A 16,324-nucleotide genomic window follows, 5' to 3' on the forward strand; every position below is an offset into this window, starting at 1 on the left:
TCTAGCTTGACTTAAATATATCTGAAAGTACTCATTTCTGAAGAAAAAGCAATTTCTAAACATGGTGCATGGAGGGCAAGTGATTTGTCCAGTATCACATTTGATCAAGGGTGGTCCATGTATTACGATTCTGGTAACATGATTTTGTAACACTTGCAATTGTTTAATTTACCTTAAATCACCCAGAGTCAATGTTGGCCCCTGTAATTGGTCTTGCTAAATGGCCCAGATGTGACTCAGAAAGACAACTTTGAAATAACACTGAAACGCACATCACAAGGTGTGATAATACTGCTAGATAGAGCTAGCGCAAAGAGATCCAAGGAGGGTGTGTTTTGGGCAGAGAGGGGCAAGTAGTGGGTTGGAATGGGCATAGGGCTTAGCATTGGTATAGTGGGTAAACAAAACACAAACACCTACAAGCTTCGTGTTCTCCACCTACAAGCTTCGTGTTCTCCACCCCCCTCACACCCCATCTCTGTTCTAGCTGTACTCTGCAATAGGTCGGCTTATAGATGGTACTTAGACCACCTAATAGCCCAAACTAAAATTGCAATACAAACTCTCCTCTAGATAAAGCATTTTCATGCACGGAGAATGGAAAGATATATAATGTGAAACAGACATGATTAAAAAACAAAACGATGTATTTTTAATTACATAATAAATGAACATATTGACATGTTTTGCAGCCAGATGTAACACTTCACCAAGCTGGACAGCTGTGTTTGCCTCGGCAAGACCGGGCGCATGCAAAGCAGCATGTACACCCAGCTGAAAAAAACTATACAAGATTACACAAAGCAGACAAATTGCATCTGCGGTCCTATTTCCATTCAAGTTATTAGTACTTAGGGTTAGTTGTTCGCTGCATAACAAAATCCTTTGTACATGACACAAGGTATCAATTGCCTGCACATAGACACGCTGGTAATCAAATATTCTGACAAATCCACTTTACATGTCTTTGTGAACATCCAAGTATTCCCAGAAAGGAGGAACGCCATTTCGGAACTGAAAGAGGGCATGGAAGACAATGATTCAGTAGGTTTATTTTGGTGTATTACAATTGCGTCAGTCAACAAACCCATTCTTAAGCATCAAAAGAGTCTACATGGAGGTTCAGAAAGGCTGGAGCTAAAAAAAAAAAAGTAAAAAAGTTTTTTCTTTTTTTTCCTACCAACTAAACCTGTGTTCAGCTTCCCACTTCCACCTTGGTTGTGTAGAACTCATTACTATTCCCTTCTTTCAGCGATGCAACCAATTTGCAAGTCCATATACTCCACTTCAGTGAGGTGCAAATAGGACTAAGTAAAGGACTTGCACAAAATGGCCAAACTGTTAAATGATCCGATACAGACCCCTTTAAAACGTGGTAAACCATTTCGAAACAATTTGACAACACTTCAAGCAGGGTAGCTCTTGCTCAAGACATTCAAGTCTCAGCATGTCAGAAATCTCCTGTGTCGGTGGAGTGCCTTTTACTCCAGTCATGTGAATAGCATTCTATAAGAATCTTTATCACTCATCCTCAATTGCTCACATAGGACTCAGCCACCATCTAAATTCAATTACATTCATATTCACGTCCAGTAACTATCAAAGCAGCCCCACAAACGATTTACGTATAGTGAGTATACAATAAGACAAATGGGGCTTCACAGTTGTCATCTACCTATATGCCTTCCTGCTCAGCAGCGCTGTAACTAGTGCGTAACAATCGCCTACCTTACTAGCACTTACCATACCCCCAATTCAACATAAGCACCCATCTTCCATGCTATGAAATACTGCACATGGAATGCATTACATGTGTAAAACGCGATCAATTCATTTGGTCTTCAAGCCACAACAGCAACCAACAAACGACTAAACAAATCATTCCATAGAATTGACGCTGAGCATTGTGATTCATTACATGGATTGCACAGAATGATTTCTTGAGGAATATCAAACATTGGGCAATGTATGTTCATAACCACCTTCATCAGCTGGCTTTTGCCACAGAGAATCAGGTCCGAGCACAGTCTAAATGCCCACACCAGCCTTACTGCAGATCTTATCTGCCACTTAAGAGTGCAACTCTGTTGAATGCCACCGGATGCTTGCATAAACCTCTTGCTCGTGATGGGTCCTTCTTAGAGGCTTCAGAATTTGAGATAGGCATACCAGGCTGCATCACACCTAGCATGGAATGCTGTACACAGCCATGCAGTGTATGCAGGAGCGTGGAGAAGATGATGGCTGCCCAACTTATTACTATTAAACAAATTATTGCAGCCTAAAATTCTATTCTTAGTTCACATTGCCCAGCGCTGGAACGATACGAAGCAGCAATTGTTCCCTAGCTCAACAAAATTGCAAGTGATTACCCAGTCCTTTTCGTGAGCGGCAGGTTCTCATCTGCCTTAGGCGAGACAGAATGAATTGCCTGAAATCCCACTCGTCACATTGCAAACATTGCATGCTGTAATGTGAAATTATGCCACGCAGGAATTTCCAGCAAATCTGCTGAGGTCATGCTTCTGATTATTTCGATGACAAAGAGAGGTTTGTCTATGTTAATGTGTTGGTGGATGTTAGCACAGTGAGAGGACAGACGTGTCTGAATTCCTGGGTTTGCTATCTAAAGCTGACCATTAACTAACTGAACTAATATCAAATGCTCAATCTGAGTTCGCATTCCAAAGCGAGGGTGTGAAGTCCAATAATCAGTGCGCCTGCGCACATTCAAAGTACAACAAACAGAACATCATGTTTGTCTACCCGTCCATATAAAAGTATTTATTGACCTGCCCGATAGCACTGTGCACAGCCACACCACCTCACGGATAGCACGGCATCCTGATGTTACCATGGTTTACTGAATTCCTACCTTTTAAACATAAAACTCCAGTCCTCCTCTAGATCAAGCTCACACAACTCAGAAGAAACGTTCAGGCGAGAAAAGGAAGCGCATATTGGAGTAACTGAAGAATGTAGCTCGTCTATCAAGCAGAATTAACAACCCAGCCGTCCTACCTTTTACAGCTCACACCCTGTAGATGTGGAGGGCAGCTGGCAAGTTCAAATAGGACATTACCTGCCCAAAGAAACTGTAAGCCAGTCAAGGAATTTATAAATCTTGGTGCACTAGTTCGCTCCATCCGTTTAGCTTGGGGTCAAACAAAGATCAGGTATGATCTTCCATATGTGGTACTGCCAAGGGAAATCTTGGTCAAGCAGTTCACAACTATAATGGTATTGCTTTGCACAATTTAGGAGAATGCCAGGAGAGTAGATTCGGAAATGCATAGAGGAAACAGGTCATACTTGGAAAATCTCAGGAAAGCACAACATCAGCAATGCACATCTGTTCTAAAACCACCCACTGATCAGATAAAACACTGGTGAATAAAGTAAAGTTTTGAAGTATATAGGTCATGGGTACTTCTAGTAAGTCTAGAAATTACATTTGTGGTAGAGAACATGATTTAAAAAAGAAATTGGAAGAAAAAGAAAAGTCAGCATTCTGCAATTGCCCAGATAAAATAACCACCAGGAAATGAGCCATCAAAAATCTGTTCACTCTCGAGATAAGCTTGGTCATAAACCAAGAACGAACAACATCAGTGAATCTTGATGGAATAACGTAGACAACCAGATCTTCAAAGAGCAGTAATAGATTATTACATGTTTGAAAACTTTAAAGGTTAGTCTGCTGTTGCAGCTTTCTTCAAAGTTAAGCATTTAGTTCATTTGTGTCCCTAATGAAGAACTGGTTTCATGAACATTTGAATGAGTCATTGAGTTTATACCGCAGCCAAGCATATGAAATCTGCAATACAACAGTTCACTACAGAGCCTCACAGTTCCTTGGTGTCTTGTGTCTTGTAATCGTCCATGATTCGAAGCACATCATCCAAGATGGAAGGCCCCAGGTCTAGATCCAGCCCCAACAGGGATTCTGATTTTGGCATGTCAGTCTCAAGGGAAGACAAGTTCTCTGTGTTGCTGAAGACAGGAGTGGAGCTACTGACACCCTGATTCGAGTCTGGCTCCCTACTGCACGAGAGTGAATCCTCAGAGGAAGAAATTGAAACCGCTGAATAAGAGGTGGACGAGTTGATCTGTTCGTGATGTGGAATAGAGGAAAATGACATTTCCTCGTTACTGTGGAAGCTCTCGCCACAGCTGACCGACATGGACCTGTGATTGGGGGCTTCTTCCAGGTGCAACCTTGGAGGCTTAGGTGGGGCTTGCTCCGGATTCTGCATGCCACTGAAAACCGGTAAGGACACTGCACTCTTTAGGAATGACCGGTAGCCCCCAGGAGGTGAACACATGCCGTAGTCCTCATTCAGACTGCCTTCAGTCCTCTGAAAGGTGAACTTTCTGGTAAAACTTGGAAGAAGGTCATACTTTCCTTGCAAGAAGGAGAGTTCTCCAAACATATCACCTTCCCCATCCAATCCAATGTGAGCGCTGTGCCGGAAGTCCCCAAGTGGCGGACTTATCATCTCACTGGATAACACATCCCGAAGCTTTAACTTTTTGCCCCTTTTAGGAGTGGAGGTTTTTAAATACATTGGGGTCTTGGCTGGCATTTTGTTGATCTGTTGATGTCTGAATTTCGGAAATGCCTTATGAGAGTACAAGGTCTTCTGAGAAAAACAAGCACGATACTTGGTGGAAACAGAGCGTATTGGGTAAAGTAACTTGAAAATATATAACAAATGTCCGGTTTCGAAATTAATCTGACTTGCAACACCTGGCTCAGCCTCCTCGGCTAGAATTCTTGAAACTCACAAATCAGCAAGTGACTCAATCCAGTAGATTCCTTTGTGAAGGTCCTGCAAGAAAAGAAAATAAATTTAGTGTTAAGTTTACATAGGCAGAAAAGCGACACTATTGCTGCTAAATTATTCCGAATGATTACAACTACATGCTGGATTACAAAAGAGATGGCTCCAGTCCACATGCTGTATCTAAAAAGGCTAGTGAAATGGAAAGTGTTCAAAAAGTAGCCACCCACCAAATTAAAGTAATGTAAGACATTAGTTATGCTCAATAGTTAAGCCGTTGGGGTTGGTTTGTCATAGGAGTAGATAAGACAAAGGGTTTTTCATTATCCAGTCTGGATACATGTTTTAGGACCGCTCTCGGTGAAAACTAATAACCATGGAATTGGAGGGTTATACATATTAGGAAGGAGAGATTTTTAGGTTTCATAATATTTGCCAATCTGAAGTAAGGCTTCTGTATATTAATTTCTTTAATTCCTAAATAGTCAATTCCATAAAAAGATATTTCAAAAGAACAGTTAAAATTACAACTCATTGGTAAACCTACACACACGGGTAAAAATCCCAATAGTTGGTGAGCAGCAGTCATGATAAAAATAAACTAATAGAATAATAAAGTACATTAATAGGCAGGGGGCATTTAAAATACAAAGACTGCGGTCTCTTAATGCTAAGGCTGATGGAAAACGTGACTCTGCAATACGCAAACCTTGAATTGACGACGAAAACATAAATGCTATGCAACTTGGAATAAAAACACGTAGAAGTAGCGTCCTGGAGATGTTGACCCATAAAGAAGGCAAAAATATAAACCATAACAATGATTCCACAGTTATTCCGTCACAATGAACTTGAAATCTTTGGTTTGCTTGGAGTTGGACGATTTCCCTATTAGAAAGGCAATGGGAAGTTTTTTAAAACAGGAGTGAATGTCACAAAGATACTTTACCCCCGATTCCAAATCGTTGTGAAAAAGTTAAAATGCCAAGTTGCAAGCTACTAGAAAGGCATAAGAAAGTTACTTGCCTTCTCAATTTTCTACATGAACACAGCACACCATTTCTTACTCGCTAAGAACGCTTTATGTTTTGGGGCCAGTTACAATTGAAAAATTGACTAAAGCCTAATGCCAGCAGTACCTTTTTGAAATAGCTTATCAAATTAAATTTAACAACCTAATCAGAGCTTAATATATGCTGGTATATCTGACTGAGACATGGTGTGTCCTTCCAAACAGAAAACAGTGGCGATCCTCAAAATAACAAACCAGGCAGCTTGTGGAAGGCCAGAATAACGCACTGTAAATAGTTTGGTCACATCTGTTCTGCACGAGACCACAAGCAACCACAAACAGTGTGCGCTAGGCTGCCAAGTCAGAGGTGGGACCAAGCCTGATTCAGATATGGTCTTTCTCCAATGTGGTGGCAGGCTGAAGAATGATGGTCTGGAGGGTTGCTTAGAGCAATGCCAGGAGGTTAAGATTAATTCACAACCTTTCAATCATCACTTCTTTAGTTTTGCTTATACGGGACATGGTTTGTCCTTTGGCAAACAGAAGTCAGTAGAGATCCTCAACATCACACCACACCACTTTTGTGAATACAAAAACACGAGGATTTTGGAAGGCCAAGAATGAAGCTCAAAAGAGCTATTGTCCCCGTTTCGGGCACATACATGTCCAACCACACACATATGAACTATAGGTTTCTGTATTAAATTCCTAGGTATGCAGTTACTCTACACGCAAATAAAAACATTGCTATTGCTCCGATTTATTATAGATGTCACGGGAGGATAGCTCAAGGGCAACGTGCTCGCCTTGGACGCAAGACGACACAGAGCGACACAGGTTCGATCCCCGGGTCCGCGTTTAGAAACCTCTGGGTATTAAGCGCGGTATATCATATCAGATCATATATTCTACCAGACTTCTGCACTGGGAGTCTCCCCACTACTTACTCATCAGAACACAATCCGATCCCAAATGTGGCAGCCCCACTAGCATTTGAAGCAAGGAGATAAAACTTTTCCCTCCTAGTTTGCCACACTTCCGTACCACAGAGGATTCACTTTAAATCTCTCTCTACTATCCACAGTCAGGCCCCGATGTATTCAGCACATCCTGGGCTAGAAAGGGCCGGCCTTGGTCAATGAAAAGTCAACATTCCAGCTGTAGCTTCTGTCCTCTCGCTCCGGTACAGCAGACAAGCATGTGGGAAAAGCAGTCAGTTCTTTCCTCCAGTTCAATTATCTGCTTATGCCATCCACAGCACTCGGGGTTGAAGTCCAAGTGAGGGGAAAGAGGTCCTGAGAAAGATGGGTTGCCAGAGAATGCTTGGAAGCAGCGGAGAGCAATAGGGCAGTGTCTGATGTCAGACATTAGCATGAACCTAGTGGGCAGCAGAGACGAAACCAGAAGGTATATGAACAAGGCACTGCTGAGATACAAGGAGAGCGAGAATCACAGGAGAAACACCCAACGCTTTGAAGATAGAGCCGCAGGAGCTTTAACTCGAGGAGTGGTATGCTCGAGTGACAGAGGTGGCAGGGAGTTGACCTAAGAGCAGAGACCTGTTCGCAGATGCCTGCCAATATACAAAAGGGGGCAAGGGCAGTTGGGGAGGATGAAGGAGAAATTGGAGGCACAACCTAGGGGAGAAATTTAGACGACAAGAAGCTCCAGAAGGGAGAAGCCGTTGAACGGGCCAATCATGAAAAAGGGAATGAAAAGATACTCAATTGTGGAACTTGGAGGTAATGCTCTCTAGTTGTTGGCAACTGTGCTGGCGGTAGGATAAATTCAAACCTGGACCCTGGAGACAAAAAGGTCAAGGTCTGCACAATAAAGGGTGAAAGAAAAAGCACTGGATAAGAGGTCCTAGTTCAAGGTCACCAAGAAATTGACAAAAATATTACAAGTACTGTGGGCAACTAAGGGGGCAGTGCTAAGATTCGAATGATCCGACAATAAGCAAGTGAACTTCTCTTATTGTCTGACTCAGTTTTTAAATCTTCACATCAGCCATGATCCCCGACTGGCCTAGAAGGCAAAGGATAATAGTGGATAATCTATGGATACAGTAGCATTTTATGTGGCCTTCAGAAGATTGCTGGGTTAGAGTTTCAACTTTTACCTATCTTTAGAAGCTGGCAGTTCAGGTTTTAGGGGAGTAAGTAGCGGGTGTTCGCACACACTGTTTTCTTGGGCATAGTTTCTACACGCCTTGGTTCACCAGGACACTGTGGCAGGCTCAAAGGTCTGACCACGGATAAGCCATAAACGTGCTAAGTCTAGGGTTTTGGTAACCATGACATGAAAGAAGAAAGTGTTTTGCCCGCTTTTGCAAACTTAGAAAATTTGGATTTCTGGCATGCATCCCCTCTCAAATGTTGTTGGGGGGGTTAGGGAAGTAAGTAGAAGTGCTTTGCCACCTGTGTTTTTTTGGCCATGGCATCAACATGCCCAGGCTCACCATGCAGTGCATACATTCCAGACATTCCAGTCTGCCCACCATCAGATTAGAGTTCTCAAGAGGGTTTTACCTTTGCTACCTGAAGCTACCCGCCCCCCGGTGGTGGCAGCATTAGTTCTCACATGGTTGGATTATTGTAACTCCTCTTTCCAAACCTATTGGCCTTACGCAGCGACTTCAGCGCATGCAGAACCTGGCGGCCAGGTTAGCTACTGGCTCTCCTTACGGCGCTCACATTTCGCCAGTGCTTCGTCGACTTCATTGGCTTCCAGTGGCCCAGCGGGTCCTTTTCAAGACACTCTGCATCGTTCACCGTGCGGTCTATGGCCAAGGAGCTGAGTTTTTACAAGCTAAGTTCCTTCGCTACTCTCCTAATAATAATAAAAATAATTAGGCTTTTATATAGCGCTACAAACCCTCAGGTATCCGAGCGCTGCTTATTATTACCCACGGTGTGTGGTGCTCATTTATCGACCTCGGAAGGATGAAAGGCTGAGTTTGGCCCCGCCGGGATTCGAACCTGCGTTAACAGGCTCTGCACGGGTGTCAAAGCGAGCGCTCTACTCGCTGTGCCACTTGACCGGCACTGGACGTGATCTACGCTCTTCCTCGACCAACCTTGTCGCTGTTCTTAGCTTTAACCGCGAGAGGGTTGGCAAAACGGCTTTTTCCATTGCCGCTGCAAAACTTTGGAATAGTCTGCCTCCATCACTTAGAAGTACCCCTAACCATCTGGGGTTCAGAAGAGCTCTTAAGACCATCTTATTCTAGCTTCCTCGTTTCTTATGTACTGGTTCTTTCCTCGGTAAGCAGCTTTCACTCTCCAGCGCCATGATGCCCTTGGGCCAACATGCGCTATACAAATTCAATTAACATAACATAACATATCCCCTGGTGCAACAAACACCTCTTCTCCAGCCATCTACCCTTTCGTTCTGTGCCCCATAGAATAAACTGTTATCCCACGATAAATGTGGTCCAATTGTACAAAGTTCCTCCACATTTTCCTTCTTGTGCTTTCCTAGGCATCTATCTATCCCTTTGCCTTATCCCAACTACCCGACTTTTCTCCTCCCTACCACTACTGAATGTTCTATCATACTTCTCATTTGCCTGTCTGACTGGCAAAAGTGCTTTGATGCCAAAAGCTACGGCAGGAGGCGCTATACAAAGGCAAGATAACATAACTTTACTTATTTCAGTGGGGCTCTAGGTGGGCCAATCTATGGGGGTTCCTATAACAAATGAACTGTTGAAGATTTGAAACAATGGGGTCAGGGTTCAGTGGAATAGGAAGAAATTGACCCCTAGATCCAGAACAGATGAGCAAAGGAAATGTTAATGTGAAAATTGAGGGGTTTTTTCAACTAAAGAAGAATGGCCTTCAAATGCCACTTGGAAAATAACCGCTTACCAACCTTGGTGGACTAATGAGTCTCAATAGAATTCAACCTTTCTTCAAATAACAGTTTGGTTATGAAAATTCTGGTAGAAATCCCTTTGGTGGCCATTCTGCCTGCATTACAAAGCAGAGGTAACACCAAAGAGGACATTACATAAATGGGCCACTGACGTCGAAACCTTTGCAAAATTCTAGTGGGCACCTTCAGGCTCAACAGTCAGATCAGTAACCCAAGGAGGCACCCCATCTGCCCCTCTAAGAATTCCCATGGAACTAAACTCCCTACTTTTTTTTGCATCCATTCGAGAGTTTTGAGCAAGAGGTTTTTCCATCCTTGCAGTGAGACAAGGACGGAAGATAAATGCGTGAATTATTTCATTGTAAGGCACTACATGCCATTTGCAGCCACTTCAGAGCAAATGTGTGTGTGTGTGTGTGTGTAAGGTCCACATTTTGCCACTTGCTCAGTTTCCTGGTCTGTAAAAATGGATCACACATCCGGTTGAACTTGCTTATGTCAACAGAGCGGTTTCTTGAGGAGTACTTGTGGGTAATATTGAAAAATATTTTTGATGCGCAGACAGAAGTTCTACTAACTTTAACTACCACAGACTCACTGACCTCACCCTGAGGGAGAAAAGTAATGTCAGTTTGTCTTTGGTATGTAGGGAATAGCAGCATTAGAAAAGGCAAGGGTGAATGGGCACCACAAGGCAGTGCCTACGCAGAGAACCATAGCGCTAAAGGCCGAGTGACACAGTCTCACCTCCCCTTTGCCTGCTCCCCATTATATATTCCAGCTACTGCTGCTACCCAGCTTGTAACCCACTTGGTGTGTCGGTTTTGTACAGTGCTTCGTTGCTTCCCCAGCTCCTCACTTTATAAATCCCATACATGTTACAGTGAAGGGAGGGATGCCAGTCAACCATGCAGTGATGGTTGTTGCTGCTAATACAAGTCATATAGTGGATGTGTGTTTGGCCACCATAACTTGGTTACAGTCTGTGACAGAGACCATGTAACACTTCCAGGCATCCCAGCAAGGCTACCCTCCACTCCACCTTAAAAGCAGAAACGGCCTCATTACAAGTTTAGTGGTAAATCAGCTGAGATACCAGCAAAGGGAATTACTGTTACCAACACCTGAAACGGCAGTATAACTGCCGGATTACAAGTAGGTGTAGGCAGTGTTAGTCCACATCAATTGGAGTCCATAGGCCTCCATGGGGGATTTTGGCAGAATAACCGCTGGCGGTTTCTTAGATTTGTCTTCTCCAAACCAATTCACAATTAAAAAAACGAAAGTTTTATATTAACTGCACGGCCCGAATAACTGGAATTGTGTTTGTGCAGACATCTCTAGAGATAGCGGCCAGTAACATAACAGGTCTTTGCGGTTACTGGATCTCCTTTTCTGTTATTTGACCTTAAATGGCAAATCTTCAATCCCGTGGGATTGGGAGCAGGGCAGGCGCGAGCAATGGCTGCTACTTCCACAGACAAGTCTAATGCAACAATTCAAGAGAACAGCATGGGATCTCCGCAAAACAAGCTACCCTCAGTACTCCTCCCTTCAAAATGGCACCCTCTTCTTCACCCCCGGTCCCATGCAACATAGCCCCAGTATGGGTTTTTAGCCTGTTTTCTTTAGCAATCATTCTAGATTTGCCCGGGTGAAGGGACTGTAAAAAGACAGGCAATATGCTTGGGAGTTTCTTGAAGGTCAGGGATCACAGGAAACCGTATGGAGCGTGCGTCTATTTAAAGAAGCCTCTGACGCACGTTGGTCTTGTGGCAAAACGCATATTTGCAAAGCTTTCTCTGAAATACTTTCCTGACCTCAAATCTGGTTTTTGGAATGATCCACTCCCATAGTTCTATTCTCTGCCGCTCCTTTTTTATCAACGGACGAGGCCAGAAGGGGCTCTTGTAAAATCTCGAACTGAAAACGAACTCATCGGTCATAACAACCAAACATTTATTTTCGCAGTGAAGCAAACTTGAGCCTCAAAGCACTGAAAATTACAATTGTTAGTGTTCAAGTACATTGCCAAATCCACGCAGCGAAGAACAGAAAATAGTCAAATCAGACCAACATATGCAACCTACCAATGAGGACTAAATTATGCCGTCACTGCATTGAACAAAGCAGAAACAAAGAGGTGATGGCTGGAAGGTTTAGAATGCATCTGAACCTCTGGCATTGCTCTGGGCAACCCTCCAGACCATCGTTTTTTGCCTGCCAAGCCATTGGATGCCATTGCCAAGCCTGGATGTAGCTCCTGTATATAAACAAAAAAAAGCAAAAAAAGAGATGTCCGCAGAAGCCATCTGTAAGAGCACAGGGAGTAACATGTGCTTTTCTAGGCTGCATCACACTTTGACCCATCATGCTGCCCCATCATGCTAAACCAGGGTACAAATTCACGACCCGCAATTTGGTGTTCATTGGCCGGGGACTACTTTCTGACTGCCTACATCCTTCAGATTTTGTAGCACTCAGCATTATATTGGCCAACAATGTGCAGCATAGCCAACCGCACACCAATCGCAACATTGACATGCTGATAAGTGCCACTAAGAGATAATGTTATGCATTACCAGATTTAAGGCAGTCTCAGTCCTCACCCACAGTGGTGGAAATGGAAACAATGTGAAGGGGGATCCCACAAGGGGCGGAGAGAGGGCAGAGTTCTGAGGAGGCAGGGTTCAGAGGGGGCACAGCTGGCAGTTGAACTGCGACAAAAGGAAATGCCGATCACAGGAAATGTTCAAAATAATCGTTAAAAAATGGCACAATTTCTTTTCTTTTCCAAACGCCACACTGTAGATCAATTCCACTTTAAACCACTTTTATGGTTAGTGGTGCACCCAAAATATGTTCTTAACCCTTGGAAAAAAAAAAAAAAATCGCTTTGGGGTCCGATCATCTGATGGGGTGTGAAGGCAAGCATCACGCGCTGGTGTAGGGCTTACAGTCAGGATTAAAGGCTCCTTGCACACATTCAAAAATTACCTAAAATGCAACAATGCTTCCACTACCTCTCTGCTTAACAAAACATGAGTGGGGCCATCTAACTTCCCTACACATTAGTCTAGTGCAGCTTCAATGTTATAAGCAGTTACTCACTCCTTCACATCTGAAACCACACACTTCAGGCTGATGCGAGAATGAGCTGTCTCCTGTTCCCTTTAACGTTCCAATCACTCCATGCAAGGGGAGTGATTGGGTCGATGGACAGGAGAAGGCACGCAAGTACAAAGCCCACATGACGATTTCAATTGCCAAAAAAGTCTGCATATAAATGCAGGTGTTAACAGTGAAATGCTTTATTAACCACAGTGAAATGCTTTATTACTAGCGAAGCACAAGCGCAGTTTAGGTCTGTCCTGTCATGGCTCTGTGGGTCAGCCAGGCGCGTCAATAGTCAAAAATGTCAGGGCGGGCGTGGGCAGGGCAGAGCCCAAAAAGCTCTATGGTGGTGCCCCACTTCTGAGTGCCAAAGAGAGGAAAGGAATGCACAGAAGGATTATTTTGACTGTCCAAAAGAATAACTTCTAGGCAAATGCTGCTCACCAACAAAAGAGATGGGAGCCTCATTAATGTACCCCCTGAGCCTTAATTGGAGGGGGTGAGCAGGAGGGCATGGGAATAGCAGGGGATCAGATAGAATGCTGCACTTCAAGATGTGGATTGCTGTTTGAAGGGGCAGGGTACCCCAAGAACTACTTTTGGCTCATTTGTGAGGATGAATGAAGGAGCTTTCCTTCTGGTTTGCAGTAGAGGCCATTGACTAGGTTACTCATCTGGTTTTCCAATCCCACACCTCAAATCAAAAGTAACACCCATGTTTCTTGCAGATTTTGACAGTTCAACAGCAGCATCCACTATGATCAGTATGTGAAGGCAAATATTGCCTTATTTAACCATGATCAGGAGTCAAGTCTTGGACTGGTTTAATGTGGCCTACCCTTTAGCCAGCCACTCAAGGTAAATATGATCCAACCTAGAATGCATTACTTTGTACTGGTCTTCCATGTCCCTTACAGAGCAGTGTCCAGCAAAAGGCAGACACCTTAGATCAGTGGTAATCAAACTGTGGGTCGCGACCCCCTAGGGGTCTGCGGGTGCATCCCAGGGGGGCCCTGAGAGCTCAGGATGAATTATAAAAAATATATATATATATATTTTTTTTTTTTAGATTTGAAGAAATGGGCAGGGATGGCTCACATGGTCGGGCTGAAGCATGAAACTGTCTCAGGCAACAATGAAAAAAAGTGGCCCACAGTTGTAAATGGATATTCATTCCTTTAGTCACAGACTGGGCCTCATTACAACTTTGGCGGTATGGTAACAACGGTGCCGGTAAGCTACTGGCACCGTTGCTACAGTACCACCATAGTAAGAGTTGTGTTTGCGGGTCCCTGACAGCCCACCAGGTCTGACCTAGCAGGCCGTGCGGCAGCCGCGAGCACAGTTCGTCGGATGCACCGGCACCGTTATTAACGGTGCCGGTGCATCCGAGCTGCCCATTCCCATTTAGCCCTATGGGGCACAAATGGGAATGGGGATCTACCGGTCCCGGCACCCGGGAAAGGGCAATTATCATGTCCGCCTAACTCGGCATGACCTGGTAATTGCCCATTCGCGGGTGCCAGACCCGGATGCAACTCCAGCGGTAGCCATGCTGGTTTTACCGGCACAGCTACTGCCAGAGTAGTTATGAAGCCCACTGTTTCAATAGTACCCAAGGGGGTGCTTTGTGTTAAAATGTAAGTAAATTGTGATCTATTCAGCAACAATGGTCAACATTACTAACTGCATAGTTAAGTAACTCATCAAAATGGTCCACATTGGCCAAAATGGTGGCCCATTTTGATTGGCCCACACTATCATTTTACATTTTTGGTACAGGCATTGCCCTATAGGCCTGTCCAAGCCTGGCGGCTCATCCATAATGGCAAGGGGCGCTCACCCAGTGGAGGAGCCAGCCCAATGAAACAGTGAGCACTCCCTCAGCTGCTTTATCCAGCTAATGGAGTGCTCCTGGGCTGGCTGAACTGTCAAAGGGAAACGCTGTTTCCCTTTGACAGTTCAGTTTAGTTCCCCAGCCGCACATGCTCACTGAGCCATACAAGTGCTGGGGCGTTTTGCTTCGCCAGCATTGCATAGCTCATTGGAAATGCTGGCTGGGGCACTGCATGTCTGTATGTCCGAGGGGGAGCTCCTGCGCCTCTTCGCACATACGGACAGAGCAGCTGGAGCAGGCCGTTTCAGCACCCACACGCAGGCCAATGCAGAAGGTATGTTTATGTTCATTGTTTTTATTTAAACATGTGTATGGATGCGTGTATGCTTATGTTATGAGTGAGTGTATGGTGATGGATGCTCATGTGAATGATAGAGGGATTGCTGTATGAATGTGCAGCGCCTTGCATACACACATAGGGCCTCATTACACGGAAGGCGGTAATGGTTAACGGCCACCGTTAATGGTAACGGTGACCGTTAACCAATACCGCCTTACTACGAGGTCCCTTAGCGGGTTGGTGCTTTAATGCCTGCTTGTTCCAGGCGTTAAAAACCAACACGCTAAGGGACCTCAGAGCTAATTACGGCACCGCAAAATTGCGGTGCCATAATTAGCGCCTTCCCCATTCCCATAGAGCCCTATTGGGCAGAAATGGGAATGGGGAAGGGCAATGGCGGAAGGGGGATTTACCGCCCCTCCAACCTTGGAATGGGGCGGTAAATCCCCTCTCCGCCAAGGCTGGGGCCTCCCTCTGGAACAGCGCCCTGCCACCCTAAAACCTGAGGAGAACCATCTTTCTTCCTGCACTTATCAGACCTACCCTGTCTGCTGCCTTAAACGTAGAACTTGCAAATTGCTGGCTGCACTACCACTGTTTGTTGCCTTTATTATTGATTTATTGTTATTTATCTGTTTCTCCTCTGCTTCGCACTTTCCACTTTTCCCCGCTTCAATGCACTTTTCCCCTCACACTTGCGTGTTCTCAATGTCACTGGGCCTAGTAAGATCGCTGTTTTATTCTCCTCTGTTCCCCTCCCTTACCTTGTCGCGCTCTGAAACACTTGTGTACGAGCGCAATAGAAATAAAATATCAACATAAATATCAATGCCTACCCCCTGGACTCCCAGCACCAATTGCAAACTGTTTGGCTATTTACCCATTTTTTGTTAAAAGTATGCTCTACAATGCAACATTTTAACCTATTATTTAAAATAAATTCACAGGGGGGAAACCCCCCCTTAATGTCCCTCCACTTAAAAAATAATCACCAGCCGCCACTGGTCCTCAGACTGTGTTGGGAACGGGATGGGGGAACCCAGGGACTATGGTGGGAGCACAATGGGCGGGAACCATGGGAGCAGAGTGGGGAGAGCCCAGGGTATGTGATGGGGTGGGGAGAGACCAGCAACTGGGTAGGAGTGGGATGAGGGAGCCCAGCGACTTTGATGGGAGCAGGTGACGGCACGCAATATATACTGTCCATTTGGTATTTCTGGGGGGTCCCGACCCGCCCAAATTTTGCTCAGGGGGGCCTTAGATCCACCTAGAAGCATTCTAATCCGACCAATAGGGATTTAACACATTCTAAACCATAGGGAGGATTTGTGGAGTGGTGCCAGCACCCCGCCTTG

General features: G+C 44.7%; 1 protein-coding gene across 2 annotated transcripts in view; it reads right to left on the reverse strand.

Moving 5' to 3' along the window:
• Window positions 1-629: 629 nt before the first annotated feature.
• LOC138566840 (cdc42 effector protein 2-like) overlaps window positions 630-16,324 on the reverse strand; it is an 86,021-nt gene continuing 70,326 nt past the window's right edge. For both annotated transcript variants that reach the window (XM_069644533.1, XM_069644534.1), the window contains one exon: window positions 630-4,832. In XM_069644533.1, the coding sequence (XP_069500634.1) occupies window positions 3,846-4,586 (741 nt within the window). In that variant the 5' untranslated portion in view covers window positions 4,587-4,832 and the 3' untranslated portion in view covers window positions 630-3,845. The remainder of the gene's footprint in view (window positions 4,833-16,324) is intronic.

Source organism: Ambystoma mexicanum, chromosome 2p (genome assembly GCF_040938575.1).
Source record: "Ambystoma mexicanum isolate Mex_15411 chromosome 2p, UKY_AmexF1_1, whole genome shotgun sequence".
NCBI lineage: Eukaryota > Metazoa > Chordata > Amphibia > Caudata > Ambystomatidae > Ambystoma > Ambystoma mexicanum.